Source organism: Apus apus, chromosome 1 (assembly GCF_020740795.1).
Source record: "Apus apus isolate bApuApu2 chromosome 1, bApuApu2.pri.cur, whole genome shotgun sequence".
In the NCBI taxonomy this organism is placed as follows: Eukaryota; Metazoa; Chordata; class Aves; order Apodiformes; family Apodidae; genus Apus; species Apus apus.
The window spans coordinates 148,259,194-148,275,012 of record NC_067282.1 but is presented as its reverse complement, the minus strand read 5'-3'; the positions used below and the strand labels follow the sequence as shown (position 1 = coordinate 148,275,012).

Sequence of the window (15,819 nt, the reverse complement as noted above, 5' to 3'; positions counted from 1 at the left end):
CCCGCCGGGGCTATTGTCGCCGCCCCCCCCGTCCCCCGTCCCCCCCCCCCCCGCCTCCCGGCCCCACCGACCTGCCGGGCAGCCCCGCGTCACGTGAGCGGCGCCGGCCAATGGCGGCGCGGCAGGGAGGGAGGGAGGGAGGGAGGGGCGGGGAGCGGGGGCGGCTGCCGGGCCGGGGCGGCGGGAGGGGCCGGGGGGGCTCGGGGGCGGGTCCTGGGACTGCCCGGGCCCGCCCCGCGGCCGGAGGGTGCCGGGACCTGCGGCACCGCTGCTCGGGCTCAGCCGCAGCAGGGCGCTCCTCCGCCGGGGGGCGGGCCCGGGCAGCCCCGCCGCGGTGACGCACGTCCGAGGCGCCCGATTGTCCTGGCCGGGGCGCCGGGCCCGCTGCCCGGCTGCCCTGCGAGAGCCCCTCCGGGAGGAGCCATGCCCGCCGGCGTGCCCTGGCCCACCTACCTGAAGACGCTGGCGGCCAGCCTGCTGGCCATGTTCGCCGGCGCCGAGGTCGTGCATAGGTACTACAGGCCCGACCTTGTAAGTGCGCGGGCGGGCGGCTGCGGTGGCTGGTTGCTGCGTGGAGCCCGCCGGGGGGTGTGCGGGTCTCCCGGCCAGCTGCCCGGTGGGGAGGGCCTCGGTCCCGGCTGCTGGAAGGGAGCAGCGCCCGGGCAGCCAGGGCTTCTCCTCCTGGGAGCTGCCGCCAAACCGGCAGCTGGGCACCGAAAATAATAACAGTAATAATAAAAGCTAGGCAATCTTCTTCAGGAGGGATTTCTCCTGTGGGAAGTTGGGTAAAGAAAAGAAAATAAAAGAAAAGAAAAGAAAAGAATGCAAAAGGGTGAGAAGGGACTGTACTAGGTTTAAGGAAGACTTATTTTTTCCTCCAGTAGTGGAAGTTAACACAGCCCAAAGCTTGCGTTAGGAACAATGACAGACTGAGAATCAAAACGATCAACATTGCAGTCGCAGAGAGTAAAATAAGATCATCCACCGTGGGTGTTAAGAGTTGGATTTGGTCTTTTGGAGGCCTTCTAATGTGTAGGTCATCGTGTCCTCCTGCTCTGGTATGCTTTTGGGGTTTTTTTTTTGTTTTGTTTTGTTTTTTAAAACACTGCTATTTTAAAATCAGAAGTTTAAAAATCGCCGTGTTTTAGCCATCATGTCAAAAGGTAAGCAATGCAGCTTAAATCGTTGGTGGGTGCGTAAGAATCTCTGCTGTAGTACTTCAGTACAGGCAAATAGGTGGATTTGAATGTTCTACACCTCCCTCGCAAGAATTTGAGGAGTTACGGCTTTTAAAATGTCATCTAGTGTATTTCCCTCTTTTAAACTTCATGTCCAGTTTCACAGCTTTATTTGTAAAATAGAAAAATAGAAACAGTGAAACTTGTTTGTCTGTCACCAAGAGAAAGAACGTGTGGAAGCTTCAACTGGTGCATGTCAACCAATCTTACTTTCTTAAATGGCAGAAAGAAGTTTTTTTCCCCTAAACAAAGTTCCAGTTCTTCCTTTTTCATCCTTGATTTTCAAATAATATTTTGCTACTTTGAAATAAAAGTCAAATTAGAAAAAGGTAATAGGTTAATTTTTGAGATGTTTTGCATGTAAGAATTCTACTCTGCTCAAAAAAGAGGGCAGTATAATAATAATTTAGTTAAAATGTTGTCTCTTACAGAGTGCGCTAATTTACTGGTTGTTCAGTTTGTTTTTCTTCTGACACAGCATTGACACCTTTCTCCATTTTTTTAACAGAGTATACCTGAAATACCTCCCAAGCCTGGAGAACTGAGAACAGAACTGTTGGGTCTAAAAGCAAGATCAAGCCAAGTTCAGACTTCACGACAGTGACCAGAATTAGGTTGTGAAAACTAGAACTGATAAAGTATCTGTCCAGTCATCTCAACTGCAGAAATCCATGTGTGAAATTTGTGTATTCCCTTAATACTTTCCCTTTTTTTTTGGTCTCTTTTAAGTAAGAGTTACTGGCAGCATTAAGAATAAATGCTGTTGTTATAAGTCCAGTTGGTTGTGTGCCAGAATGCCTATGGTTTCTTAATCTTGGTTGCAGTGGAGGTATCCTTCAGAATAGAAGATGTAACCTCACATTGATAAGTCTGATGGAATTTGAAACTTTTAAGCTGATTAACAGAGTATAGAAAGCTTAGCATATTGAAGTGTCAACCTTTTGTGGCTGCTCATTAGCCTTTTAATAAGCTGACCTGTTCATCTGTAGTAGAACCCATTTACCTGTTGGCATTTTGTACCTTTTAAAACCTTAACTCAGTGTTATTGGACCTAACCCAGAGCCTGGTACAGTGAGGGTAGGTACAAGTAAGAATGATTACTTATTGCAACACTTCTTGCCATGGACTCCTCATCCTGGCTGACTTGGCTTTCTGTTGGTATTGCTGACAGGAGCTGTTTTGGCCAACTGTGAGACTGAGGAGGATCTTACAGTTTGGTTGTGTTAGTTAAAATTAGAGTTTAGTAAAGCCTTTGACACAGTTTCTCACAGCATTCTCTTGGACAGACTGGCTGCTTGTGGCTTGGATGGGTGCATGCTTTGCTGGGTAAAACACTGGCTGAATGGCCAGAGACAGGTTCTCTAGTCCTCCGATAATTTTCATTGCCCTCCTCTGGACATGCTCCAACAGGTCCACACCCTTCTTGTGCTGAGGGCTCCAGAGCTGGATGCAGTACTCCAGGTGAGGTCTCACCAGGGCAGAATCACCTCTCTTGCCCTGCTCACCACACTTCTTTTGATGCAGCCCGGGATACTGTTGGCCTTCTGGGCTGCAACTGCACTTTGGTGGCTTATGTCCAGCTTTTGATCCACTAGTACCCCCAGGTCTTTTTCCACAGGGCTGCTCTCTAGCATGTGTTCCCCAAGCCCATATTCATATCTGGTTGCCAGGGCAACCAGAGATGTGTAGATGTGATACTTGGGGACATGGTTTAGGGGTGGACTTGGCAGTGCTGGGGTAACAGTTGGACTTGATCTTAAAGGTCTTTTCCAACCAGAACAATTCTGTGGTTCTATGAAAACAGGACAAATGCATACAGTTTACTCTGAAATGATGTACATTTGTACTCCATTTGGGCATCTTCTGTTTACCACTACTTTTGGGAGCTGTAAATATACAAAACTGAACTAACAAGTACCTTTCAGTCCTGCAATAGGATTGCCACAAAATTCTTGTACTGTGAACTTGATACACTAAGTCAACATCCTTCAAAGATGATGCAGCAACTGACTTTTTTAGTGGTACACGGTAAAGCATATGAAGGTTGGGAATTGCTTTCCCTTGAGAAAGGCACCCAGAGATAGCATGGGCTTCATCAGTTCTCACTCAGGTTTAACTTGGGCAAGAAAAACACAACCTGACAGGCAAGCCATTAGAGAATTAGAAAGCTCCCTAATTCCTACTGGCAAAGTACTTAGAGCTCTTGTAATAGCAGAGATCCAGAACCAATCACTGAAAATGCTACTTTTACATCTGTTCAGCTGTGAAGCTGTTATTTCAAATATGCTTGCATATGGTTTTCCTAGGAAGAAAATTTTATAGTCCCTGCTCTCACAGCTTTGCAGCTATTGGCTGATGAAGAGAAGCAGATGAGACAGGGTGAGATCCTCTCCTGCCCTTATGTGTCTTTGTGGCTGTTCAGGCTGCAGCCTGTACTTCGTATCACTAGATCTCAGACACCTTCATCAACCACAACAGTAAAGAAAAGCCTCAAGTAAATATCAGATGTTAAGCCCCAAATGAAATAAATGAGAACATCTTTCTAGCTCCAGTTTCAGTGAAAGCACTTTTTTCCTTCATTTTACCTAAAGAAAGTAGAAACTGACAACCTTCCACCTCAGTCTAAGATAAACATTTTGTTCCTGTTCTAACTGGGGCAGGAGCAGCAGTCTCAGTTATCCCTTTAAAAAGCCATGATTCACCTGGCCCTTTCGACATTACTCACACTTCATTAGGGTATCACCTCAGTTGTTAAGTTGTTGATTTCTGACTTACAAGATGTGTTTCTCCCTGTTTTCTAAAGGCTATTCATATCTAAAGGCTGCAGAAGGAAGTTACTAATTTGACTTGGATTTCTAAATGTATCCTGCTGCTAATGGAAACTGAGCAACAGGGAGCACCTGTTTTACCTCAGCCTTTTCTAGCACTGAGGGAACTGTTCTCATTAGCACACATTTAGGAACAGCAAAACTGGCACTACTCCAGGTTTTAACAGCAGAGGTTACACCCCAGAATCAGTGTGAGTGCAGCACTGAAAGAAACATCCTCAGTGTAACTGGGAGACATCTTCCAGCACTGACACTATTTTACTTCACAGAGCTGGCACCTCCCCCCCAGCCCAAAAAAAGCAAGCTTACAACTACATCCTGTGCTTATTAATAGCACAAACTTGTCACTCCAGGGTAGAGAAAGCAGCTGGACCACAGCTATATTGCACATGGTATCCTCAGCTGAGGCAGATGAAGCAGCACAAAGCATGACTCTCAAGTGTGCTCTTTATTATTTCTGAAATTTAATCAGGTATGTGTAATCCTAAAACCAGGCAAGGTACTGAGAACTTCAGCCATGTAACAGAGCAAAGATGCCTAAATCCACACATAATTAACAGATTAAGAATACTCCAGCAAGCACCCCTTTGCTTCCAGTAACTCCTCTCCAGTGTGTTAGCTGCAGAAGCACTCTTAACCACACAGTAGACCCGGCCCACATTTACTACTCAAGATGGGTCAAGGAGAGATTCTGTATTGGGGTGTGTATTGATCATATGCTCCAGAGTCTATTACCAGAAGTGATATTTTAGAAAGTACTAAATCAGTAACTTACTAACAATGGACTGCTATTACAACTGATACTGCTAGTAGCTCAACTACACTGTAGGGTTAGACCACGCAGCATACTCTTATCACAAAAGGCCCTTACAGTTCATTTGAGATACTATTACAGGGAGCAAAACCCAAACCAACCCTGAACTCCCTCAAAAAAACCCAAACAAAACAAAACAAAACTAAGCTCCCATTGCTCAAAGTCTTAAACAGCCTACTCCAATAAATGCAACATCTCTGTATGAACCCTAAGTCAATAACCACACACTGATCCCTGGCATTTGTATTTATCACATAGAAACAGTATTTGGGCAATGTGGAAGCAGCCTGGTAAAAGTAAATGGAAATCAAGTTCCTCAGGTCAGTGTTTAGTGCCCTCACCGAACTAGGTAACAGTTTATTTTGCTTTAGGTTGCAAAACCTCAAAACTTCACAGTTCCATTAACTGAAACAGAAGAATGGTTCTGAAGCTGAGTCACTGTATAGAAGAACCACTCCTCTGTATTTCTTCCAAAATGGCAAAAAACCCCAGGTCTTCAGGGTAAACACTTTCTACCATCCCCATGAAGACATTTCAAAGCAGCAGCACTAGTAAGAAAATGTAGCACTTCATCCAAACACCACATAAAGCTTACATAATTAATAGAAGAGAAAGCAGTGGCTCCAGTTGAACCTGTCTACATTTGGTGTCAACAGATTTAGCTTGAGTTAAAGTATTTACAGTGCTTTGCCATGCTAAAGAGACACAGAACAAGAGTGAAAAAGGTTAGGAACAACAGCATTCAGGAGTAACTGCAACAGACATGGGGCTCTACCTTCCAAACTGTAGAAAGCACAACGGCTGTAGCTGTTGAGAGAGCTACATAAAGGCAGGGTTCCTTAATACCATGAAGTATGGTAAAAGCTCACAGGCAGTGAGCTGCTTCTGGTTTTGTTTACACCTTTAGTGAAAGGAATTTTTTTTTCCTCATCTCAGCTGTAAAAGCTACTTCTGCCTACTCTGTCCAGGGAAGTCAAGTCACACAGTCCAGCACAAGCTGACAGGGCATCCGTTCCCCTGCTATTTTTAAATACTCCATCTCATCTTTCCTGAGACAGCAGTAGATACATGACTTCTTGCATACTTATTTTAACCAGCAAGACCAGTACAGCTCTCAGATACCAGGTATATTTTGGCTAAAGATCACAGCAGGTTTCTTAACACAAAATCCAACCACGGGCATAAACTACACAGTTAAGTGTGGCTGTGTCAGCGTGGAAAGGCACAAGGACTGCAAACTGCCTGTTGTACAATGGACCTGCACACTCCAGACAATCCTTCCATTTCTTTGTGCTAGCCCCCCCAAGTTGAGCTTACTATGTAAAATGTAGACTTAGTGGTGTTTGGAAACATTTTATTTTGTACATGACAAGATTTTACACCAAGTCAGTTAAATAATACAAATTTACATTCATGAGGAATGTTTTTAGAAAAGTGAACTTAAAAAAAATCCTCCTTTACCCTTAAACCCCATACCATCCCTCAACATTTTACAGTGGAAAAAAAAATCTCATTCACATTCCCTCATAACCCCCCAATGCAGGACGGTAGTTGAGTGCAGCTTACAGTTCATCTTTCACATCTGTGGATTCCTGTGAAGACAAAAAAGAGAATCAGAACCTTGATTTTTGAAAGTGGAAAAGGTTACAAGAGCTGACCCAGAAGAACTGTGCCTAAGTTCTGTTGATGATTTCCAAAGTACTAACAGAAGCAAATGATGGCAAGTTAAGGCTTTGCTATTAAGAATAAACTTTTTTCTAGTCTGCTCAAACATTAGCAGTAGATGTAGCCTAGCATTTTATTTTTAATACTTCCTAAGCAACCTTTCAGGCACAGTATTAGGGCAGTTAATAGCACTATTTTACTTGACTGCAGATTTAGATGTAGCACTGCTGCCTGTAGTGTTGTTGCAAGTATTTCAGATTATACTCCTGCCAATTTGTTGATGCTATTCCCCACAAGCCGTTTTCTTCTTACAGTGTAGTTTTATAAGGAAGTCTCATTTATACTGCAGTTTTTTTCCCCTCCAAGAAAAGCTTGGAAAACCTCATAATAAAAATTAGTGTCATGAAAGGCAAAGTGAACAAGTTTGTTGCCAGGGACCACCACAGACAGAACTGCACATAAGCATTGCTAAGAAGCATCAAACTTGAGACCCTTACCTTCTGTGTTTCACTGTCTTCTGCATCAGCATCCACCTCTTCTTCATCTTGCTCTGCCTCCTCAGCTGCATCTTCAGGCTCTTCAGGTTCCTCCTCCACCTGTAGGAAGGTCACAAGCAAACTCCTTTGTTTGCTTAGGATGTTTACTAGTTGTGGACTAGCAAACTACAGGCTACAGAAGTATTCACTAGGAGTTCCTAACACTTGCCCCAAGCTACTTAATGGAGTAAGCAAGCTTTGTTTAGCATTAACACACTATCACACCTCCTCTGTCAAGATACCCAGCATAAGTTCTTGCACAGCCTTATGAAAACTATTTCTCTACTTATGATTTTTCTCTAGTAATGAAATAGACACATTCATTTGGACCCTAATTTACTCCCACAGAACCACCACTTAGTTGAAGAGTAGAAGGGAGCACATGAACATCAAACACCAACTCATCAGTTTCCCCCCCAGGTATTTGAATGGGTCTCCTGGTGGCCAAGCATAGGAAGCTGGATACATTTCATTTCATGCAAGTCTATCAAGTATCTGCTTTTGAAGAAGCAGCAGCAGCAAGTAAATTATCAGTCCCAAGCTGAAGGCAGACTAACCTTTGCATCCAGGTCAACATTTAAACTTAAACGAAGCATCCTTTCTATTCTGTCTCCATATTCCTTAGTGTCTGGTAGCATATATCCTGATCTCAAAGTTGCAGTTTCAAACAAGACCACTGCAAGATCTGAAACTGTTTTGTCATCTTCATTTTCCTAATGTGGAAGAGCATTAAATAATAAAAAAATAACTGTTAACTAGGTTGTTATGTGGACAAGAAGTCAGTATTTCTCCACTGTTACTTGTTTACCTTGACTCGCCTCAGCATGTCCTTGATCAGTGGATGCCTGGGATTAATTTCAAATGTCTTCTTTTGGCTAGCATAGTAACTGAAAAGAATAGAAATTACATCACTAAGTTTTGAAGTACAGGACAGAGCTACATCTTTAGACCCATAGGTACTGACTAAAGCTGCAGTGAAAAGTTTATTCCTTCCCCAGATCCACTTTACTATTAGCTGAACTCTAAAAAATATTCAAGTTACTAAAACAGTTCGTCCTTTCTTGTCACCAAATGACTGATAGCAAATACCACTGCTGAGTCTTACCAGGCAAAAATTTATACACTGAGCTTTGAAATAACTATTTAAGACTACAGTGGAGACTGCAAAATGGTTGTGACCTAAAAGATACTAAGTATTGCCTGGACCAGAGGAAAACTTGGTGTTCCCACATGGAGCAAGGGAGGCCATCAACTACACTTCAAGTCTGCTGGTATGGAAGTAAAGGCTTACTTTGTAGATATATCCTTCCCAGTTTGGTAAGCCTGAGCTTTCATGATTCTTTCCATGTTGCCAGACCATCCATACTGACTAGCCACAAGAGCACACGGAGACTGTGTTAAACGTTGGGACAGCACAGCTTTTTCGATCTGAAGGAAAAAAGTTAAAGCCTTTAACATTAGTTTCCAGACCTAATAGCTTAAACAGCAAACAAAGTAACAATGGATTTTCCTATAATTTGATAACTTCAATATTTTCTGAAAGCTCAAAGGTGATAATCTAACTCATTTTTCTGAAATAAAGGTATTTAACAACATGTTTATTTATCCGTAAGACAGAGAAGCTATTTATGCTCAAGTGATCTGCCAAGTGCATTGTAACAAGTACAGTAACATTTGCAATCAAACATTACATATAGCATAACATTTTACCTTGTCTTTTAGAGCTTTGTCTTTCATCCAATTTAAAAGTGGTTCAAATTCCTTTTCCAAGGCCTCCCGACTCTCCTTAGACTTCTCACTTTCTTCAAACTTAACTCCTTCTTTTGCTACATTCTGAAACCTCTTGCCATCAAACTCTGGCAGAGCCTGAATGCAGTATTCATCTACAGGTTCAGTCAGATAGATCACTTCATAGCCCTTTTTCAGGAGGCGTTCAACAAATGGTGAGGACTCCGCCTAAGATGACAAAACATACCAGGATTCCAGTATAATTGCATGAGTACCAACAGCCACTGAAACCTGTACAATTATTTTACAAATGGTGGTACAAAGAAAGTCAAACTGCAGTAGTAGTATAAGCATATAGTCTCCACATTTACAGCAAATATATCAGTTCATCATACTTACGGTACTATAACTAGGAGCTATATTTTCTCCCCTTCCCTCCCTCTTCCATGCTCACGTACCTCCTTTCTGCTGGCACCTGCCATGAAATAAATCTTGTCTTGCTTCTCTTTCATTCTTTCCACGTACTGGTCAAGGCTTGTAAGGTTACTTTCATGATGAGAAGACTGGAAACGAAGAAGTTTAGCCAGTCGTGTACGATTGGAGTGATCTTCAATAACTCCAAGCTTTACATTGGTACCAAACTCTTTCCAGAATGTGTCATTGTACTTTTCTTCTGCAATTTTCTTGATCATGTCAAGAGTTTTGCGAACAAGTTTCTTTCTGATGACCTAAAAAAGCAGCAATATCAGTTCGTAAGAATAAGCATTTCAAGAACCCTCAAATGAACTCCACTACAAAGGCTGGATTCAAGACACTTATTGTCCCCAATATCAAGTGAAGAGAGGTTATCTGAGAACCGCAATGCTTGCACTTCCTGTACTTTCTAATATCACAATCCTTATGTGAAGTTAACAAAATTATTTTTTCTTCTAAATTGTGCTACGGTCATGTATTTGGTTTGAAAAAGTCCTCTATTAAAAATGCAGGGATTTAAGATCAATTACCTCACCTTTAACAATTTATGTTGTTGAAGTGTTTCACGAGATACATTCAAAGGAAGATCATCAGAATCCACCTAATAGAGAAAAGAGCATCTTTAAGTATAGCCATCAATAGTATTTGAAGAAACAAGTCCATGGCAAGTAAGACTTATACTTACAACACCCTTAACAAAGTTAAGGTATTTGGGCATCATGTCATGGAAGTCATCAGTGATGAACACTCTTCGAACGTACAGCTGAATTACAAGAGAAAATAAGAGTTTGATTATGGTTTATATTTTGTTGTGGTTTTTTTTGTTAAGACAGGAATCCATAACCACACACTTGCTTGTCCTACCTTAATGAAATCACTTTTTTTGGATCCATATTCATCAAACAGGCCACGTGGAGCAGAATTAGGAACAAACAAGATGGATTTGAAAGTTACTTCTCCTTCAGCAGTGAAGTGGATGTAAGCCATTGGGTCATCGTGTTCCTGTAAAGAGCAAGTTCTTTTAATTGATATGGGGAAAATACTGGGGAGTTAATACATTTCCTGTAAAACCATGAGTTTGCCAAATAAGTACAATTATTTATTACATACAGAAGTAACCCTCTTAGAGGCTTATTTACATTATTTTATAAGCCAACCACCAAAAAGTTGCCAATTCCGTATTATTACAGCACAGTAGAAGACTCCCAAATAACCATTACACTGTATTTACATGTAAAGGCAACATTGTTTCCAGAAAGCTGTGTTTTGCTTTCTTCCACCAGGTAAGCACCACCAGTCTCACTCAGACTAACTAAAAATTTCCCTGTCAATACGCATTTAAACACATTAGGAAGCTCTGTATGATCTGGAACATATTACTTCTGAAATAAAGGCCACCCATCACTTGGGTGGCAGTACCTTCTCTCTGGAAAAAATAATGGTTCCTAATTGAGATGCTACACACATTGTAGGCTCTCTGCAATCCAGTCTCTTCTCCTGACAGCAATTAATTAATTCTTCTGAAATAGCCCATCCTAAGTTTAGTTTATGCAGCAAGAGATACTACAGCAACCTTCTTGCTTTAGAACAATCTTGAAGCTTAGAGCTTACCTTGGAAAAGGTTTTGTAAAAAGCTTTGTATTCATCTTCTTCAACTTCTTTAGATGGTCTCTGCCAGATTGGTTTTATGTCATTCATGAGCTCCCAATCCCACACAGTCTTTTCAACCTAGAAATGTAAACACCATAGTGTAAGAGACTCATTCTTTGCTTCAGATTAAGTCAGTTAAAGAAACTCCACTGAGGCCAAGTCATGGAAAAAGCATTCCAAAGATACATGCTCTTTCTAGTCTACAAAATAAATAATGCAAAGGCTTGGGTATTCTAACTGAAGTATACACAAGAACAAAACGTAAGCCCACACTACAGTGCATCCTAAGTACATTTAACACCTTCACTGAGTATCAGTATTTCTGTTCTACTGCCATTCAAACAAAAGCTTTCTAGCAGAGTATACTAAATTTAAGAGACACAACAGTGTCAAATTTCTGAAGTCAACTACCATTTCAAACAGTTCACTCAAATATTTATAATTAATTCTGGAATGACTGCATCACAAGGTCAACTGATTTCAACCAAGTCAGTTTTGTTTACAATCTTCTATCCTGACAAGATTCTAACTGCACTTAAACAAGACTGCTGTTAGAAAGTACACACAGTCTACTGAACTGCACTTCTGGAAGGCTGTCTATGGAAACTGCTGAACTATCTGACATGGGTTACAAAAGCTCAAGTCTGACAAAGCTTACCTTCTTAGTTTTTGGTTTCTTTTCTTCCTCCTCTTCTTCAACTGCAGCTTCATCATCATCTGTTTCTTCTTTCTCCTTAGCTTCCTCCTCTTCAATGGGTTCTTCAACAGTTTCTGTCTGAAGAGTCAATTTAAAGCAGGGACTTGAAAGAGACAACTGAAACTGGGAACTTGGACTGCTTGGCTTCCTACCAGGTATATTCTAGTACTCTCAGTTGCATCTCTCAGAACACTAGTTTAACTTGTGCTATTTGCCTATTCCAAGCATTTCTCTTTAGGCAGCTATGTTTTTTTTGGTTGCATTTTTCACAAATACATGCTTCCTTTCAATACACTGGGAGATCACTGTGCTCAAATCTAAGTTTTTCCATGGCTTTACACGTAAGGCTAATCAGAGACTTGGATGAATTTACATTTGTGCTACACCAAGAACACATCAGAAGAACAGGCCTAACAGTTGACACTGCTCTGTTTTCAGAAGGCAACCTAACCATGGCCCTGCCAAAGCTTCCACCTACCAAAGCAAGTGGAAGGAAGATCTTCCTTAAAAATTAGTGCAGTCTTGGTTCATGGTGTGCAATGCTCCGTTAAATATACTTACCTTGCTGCTCCACACATATATGGGGAAATTTATGAACTGCGAGTATTTCTTTACTAGGTTTTTAACAGTATCCAGCTCAAGATAATCAGATGCTTCCTCCTTCAAGACAAGCCTAAAAAGAAAAGAAAAAAAGAATTGAATCAAAGCACTTGGTGAGCTTTTAAAAGTAGTTTTACATGAGATTATGCTTTTTCCTACTGTTGCAGTTATAGCAATGCAAAGTTATGCAAGTGAGCTGTTCTTAGCTCAGCTGAAAATATTTCTTAAAAATACAATCCCTACGAAACTGGTACAGTGAGAAAGAAGGGGTAATTGTTTTCAATAACAAGGGCAGAACACAACATCCAGAAGTCTAAATGAAAACCTCAAGTAATATTAATACTCATCAGGATCCAGATGCAGTCTCACAAGCTTTACTTGGAACTACTCCACTGAGATTAATCTGCTCATGCTAAGTGGCTTCCTTCAGGAAGAAGTTGTCTAAACCCATGCAAAATAAATTTGTCTGCATATGAAAGCCATGACAATAGGACTCTCAAACTACCTCTTAAGTTTGAGATCTACATCAGACCAGTCTCACTGGTATAGGAAGAGCAGCCAGTTTCCAACAGCCCTTGTACAGGTTTTGATGGGCCACAACTGTGTTTGAGGAACTGATTAAGTTTGCAGGTGGCTGAACTGTCTGGAATTACACCAATTCCAACAAGCTGTCAAGACACTCATGGTTTTCTTAGTTCATCTAATGGAATGTGATGCAAACTACATGACGACTTCACATTTATTTTGGATACAATTAACAGTTTTCATGTTTCTATTAAACTGAAAAAAAGTTCTATTGCAGGAACCAAACAATATACAAGTTGCAGTGCTGAAGTCATCCAAATATTCCAATGAGCAGGGTGTACCCACACAACTTTTTTTCTTTCAAACTCAAAAGAAACTTAATACTTACGTTATGGTTGTGCCACGTCCTAAGGTGTTTCCTCTTGGATCATCAATCACAGAGAATTCATTTGAATCTGACTCCCAAATATGTTGAGTATCATTGTTGTGTTTTGATGTGACAATGACCCTGTCTGCTACTAAGAAAGCAGAATAAAAGCCAACACCAAACTGGCCGATTAACTCAGATGTTGACTGGCTATCATCCTGCATTTCGGTCATCTTGTTTAAGAATTCACTTGTACCAGACTTTGCAATGGTACCCAGGTTTTTAACTAACTCTTCTTTTGTCATGCCAATACCCGTATCTGTAACATGAAGCATGTTCTTCTCTTTATCACACTGAAAAAAAAAAAAAAAAAAAAGAAAGATGCAGTTCATCACTTTGAATCTTCTTATGTAACTCATTGTCACAGAAAAGTAGTGAGCAGCAGCTATTCAAAACCAAACACGCCTGGCTACAATAAATGAAATTTCCACTGACTCCAGGAGTGACCTACCTTCAAAGCATTTCAACATATCAGTTATTCTTCACAGAACTAGAAATATATTTTCACCATTAAGAGTAGTCCTTGTTGTAAGGAACCTGATGTGGTCCTAGTTTGTATTTGCATCAGTATTAAGCAAAAAATTTAGATTCAATGATACACCATCTTCTTTTTTCATTCCTCCTACTGCTCCTCAGTAAAAATAATGGTACTCAATTATTCTTACCTTGATTTTGACTGTAAGTTCCTCATTACCAGCAAGAGCATTTTCATCAGTTAAGGATATTAAGCGAATCTTATCTAAAGCATCCGAAGCATTTGAAATAAGTTCCCTCAGGAAAATCTGAAATAGAAACCAGTCATCAGGAATTGCAGAAAACACACAAACAATTCTAATGTGTTCTACTGATACAGGCACCAACCTCTTTATTTTTATATAAAGAATTGATAATAAGTTTCATCATTCTGTTCACTTCTGCTTGAAATGCAAACTTCTCAGATTTTTCTCTGATTTCTTTGATCTGGGATGCATTTAGGCCATCTAGCTGGATAGCTTCTTCCTCTCTGTTAGGGCAACAAAAACCTGTCAAGCAGTCTTGTCCATGTACAGTATCACCAATTTTGTTGTCTAGCAACAGTAGTAATAGTTAAAATAGTTAGAAACAGTCTAGTTAGAACAACAGTAACATCCTAAATCAGAGACACAGCCCTAAAATTCCACAATCAAATGAGATATATGCAAGACTAGTTATCCTCAACTGCGTAACTATGATCTAAAAGTTGTTTTTTCCTAAACAGAAATTCAAGGAATACGGGTATGTTAAAACCAGTGACGTGTGGTACACCTCACAGGAGAGGAGGCAGTTCATAGGCACAGAACCATTTAATGAGTAGGCAATGAAGTGACACCATTTACCACGTACAAGAGTAAATTTGTTTGGTTTCATACAGCTATTAGTATCAAAGAAAAAGAAGCTAAGTATTTCTGAATGCAAGCTCTCAGGCTCGCTTCCGTTTAGAAGGAAAACAGTCTTTTCCAGAAATATTTTATGTCACTCAGCTACCCAGAGCTCTCTTTTGAATGGTGTGTCCCTCCACTTCTGGGATTTTAGACGTTACTAATGTTCTGACAATTGAAAAGGAAGAAAAAGCCTTCATGTTTCAGAAGTAACTTAGCCAGAACCCTAGGTACTAACCTCTGCACAACTTCATCATCTGTTCGAGATCCTTCTCTGCTTTTACCCAAGTCATCTTCCACGGTGCCATCCACATCCACCTCATCCGCTCTAACCGATACTGGGAAAACAAGGAACGCAAGGGGCTGAGCCAAATCCCCACCACCCACGTTCTCCGCGTATCTCTCCTCACGGTTTTAGGCTCAGCTCCGATTCTCCAACCTTCCTCCCCGAGGAAGGTTCAGCCCAACCAAAGGCATCAGCGATGGGGGAAGGGAACGGACCCTCCCCGCCCCCGGCCCTCAGGGCGCATGAGCCGCATCAGCAGCGGCGGCCCCCTCCCCCCGCGGCGGGGGGCCCGGGGACACCGCTCCCCCCCACCGCCCGGTGCGCCCGCCCACCGGGAGAAAGGCGGGGGTGACTGAGGGGTCCCCTCACCCCCTCAGACACCGAGGGTCCCACCTCGCTTCCCGTCGGCCTCCCAGCCCCTTATTCAAGCAAAGGGACGGGCAAAGCAGAGGGAAGGGGAGAGAGGGAAGGGGAGAGAGGGGAGCTCTGGCCGAGACCCCCGCCTTCCCCTCCCCAACCCCCCCAACCCCCCCCCAGCAGAAGCTTCTGGAAGCCGTCAAGCACTCACCGGCCAGCAGCAGCGTGCACGCCAGCGCGAGCCCCCAGACAGACTTCATGGCGACGCGGGCCGCGGTTGCAGACGAGAACAGCCCCCGGCGCCCCTGCCCCGCGCCCCGAGCCCGCGCAGCCCCCGCCGCCGCCGCCGAGCGCGCTGGAGCGGCCGCGGCCCTCCCCCTCGGCCTTATCAAGCCGGGCGGCAGGGGGGGGTGGGGGGGAGCCGGATCGCCACTGGCCAATCGGAGCGCACCACGCCAAACACGCAGCCAATGGGAAGCCTGGGGGGGAGGGGCCCGCAGCGACGGCCGCCAATCACGGCTTTCCATGTGCGGTTGCCTGCGGACGGAGCGTGGCCGGCGCCGATTGGCCGGGCGGCAGGGCGCTGGGCCAATGGTG

The 15,819-nt window shown here is 42.8% G+C and overlaps 2 protein-coding genes across 2 annotated transcripts; one reads left to right on the top strand and one right to left on the bottom strand.

The window, feature by feature from the left end:
• The first annotated feature begins 253 nt into the window (after positions 1-253).
• LOC127379982 (protein brawnin) lies at positions 254-2,015 on the top strand. Its single transcript, XM_051608318.1, has 2 exons — positions 254-531; positions 1,747-2,015. Exons 1-2 carry the CDS (start codon positions 424-426, stop codon positions 1,840-1,842), a joined length of 204 nt encoding a protein of 67 aa, XP_051464278.1. The 5' UTR covers positions 254-423; the 3' UTR covers positions 1,843-2,015.
• Positions 2,016-6,217: 4,202 nt separating this feature from the next.
• HSP90B1 (heat shock protein 90 beta family member 1) lies at positions 6,218-15,546 on the bottom strand. Its single transcript, XM_051618196.1, has 18 exons — positions 15,434-15,546; positions 14,818-14,917; positions 14,044-14,185; positions 13,848-13,964; positions 13,144-13,475; positions 12,192-12,303; positions 11,592-11,708; positions 10,895-11,011; positions 10,148-10,285; positions 9,969-10,046; positions 9,819-9,884; positions 9,268-9,537; positions 8,792-9,037; positions 8,373-8,509; positions 7,890-7,968; positions 7,639-7,794; positions 7,043-7,141; positions 6,218-6,472 (listed from the first exon to the last, which is right to left on the bottom strand). Exons 1-18 carry the CDS (start codon positions 15,480-15,482, stop codon positions 6,443-6,445), a joined length of 2,385 nt encoding a protein of 794 aa, XP_051474156.1. The 5' UTR covers positions 15,483-15,546; the 3' UTR covers positions 6,218-6,442.
• Between the last annotated feature and the right edge of the window lie 273 nt (positions 15,547-15,819).

Coding starts and splice junctions, on each gene's coding strand:
- LOC127379982 (XM_051608318.1), top strand. CDS start 424: ATGCCCGCCGGCGTGCCCTGGCCCACCTACCTGAAGACGCTGGCGGCC. Junction 532..1,746: donor GGTACTACAGGCCCGACCTT/GTAAGTGCGCGG, acceptor TTTTTTTAACAG/AGTATACCTGAAATACCTCC.
- HSP90B1 (XM_051618196.1), bottom strand. CDS start 15,482: ATGAAGTCTGTCTGGGGGCTCGCGCTGGCGTGCACGCTGCTGCTGGCC. Junction 10,286..10,894: donor TTTACAAAACCTTTTCCAAG/GTAAGCTCTAAG, acceptor TGCTCTTTACAG/GAACACGATGACCCAATGGC. Junction 6,473..7,042: donor AAGACAGTGAAACACAGAAG/GTAAGGGTCTCA, acceptor TTGTCTTCACAG/GAATCCACAGATGTGAAAGA.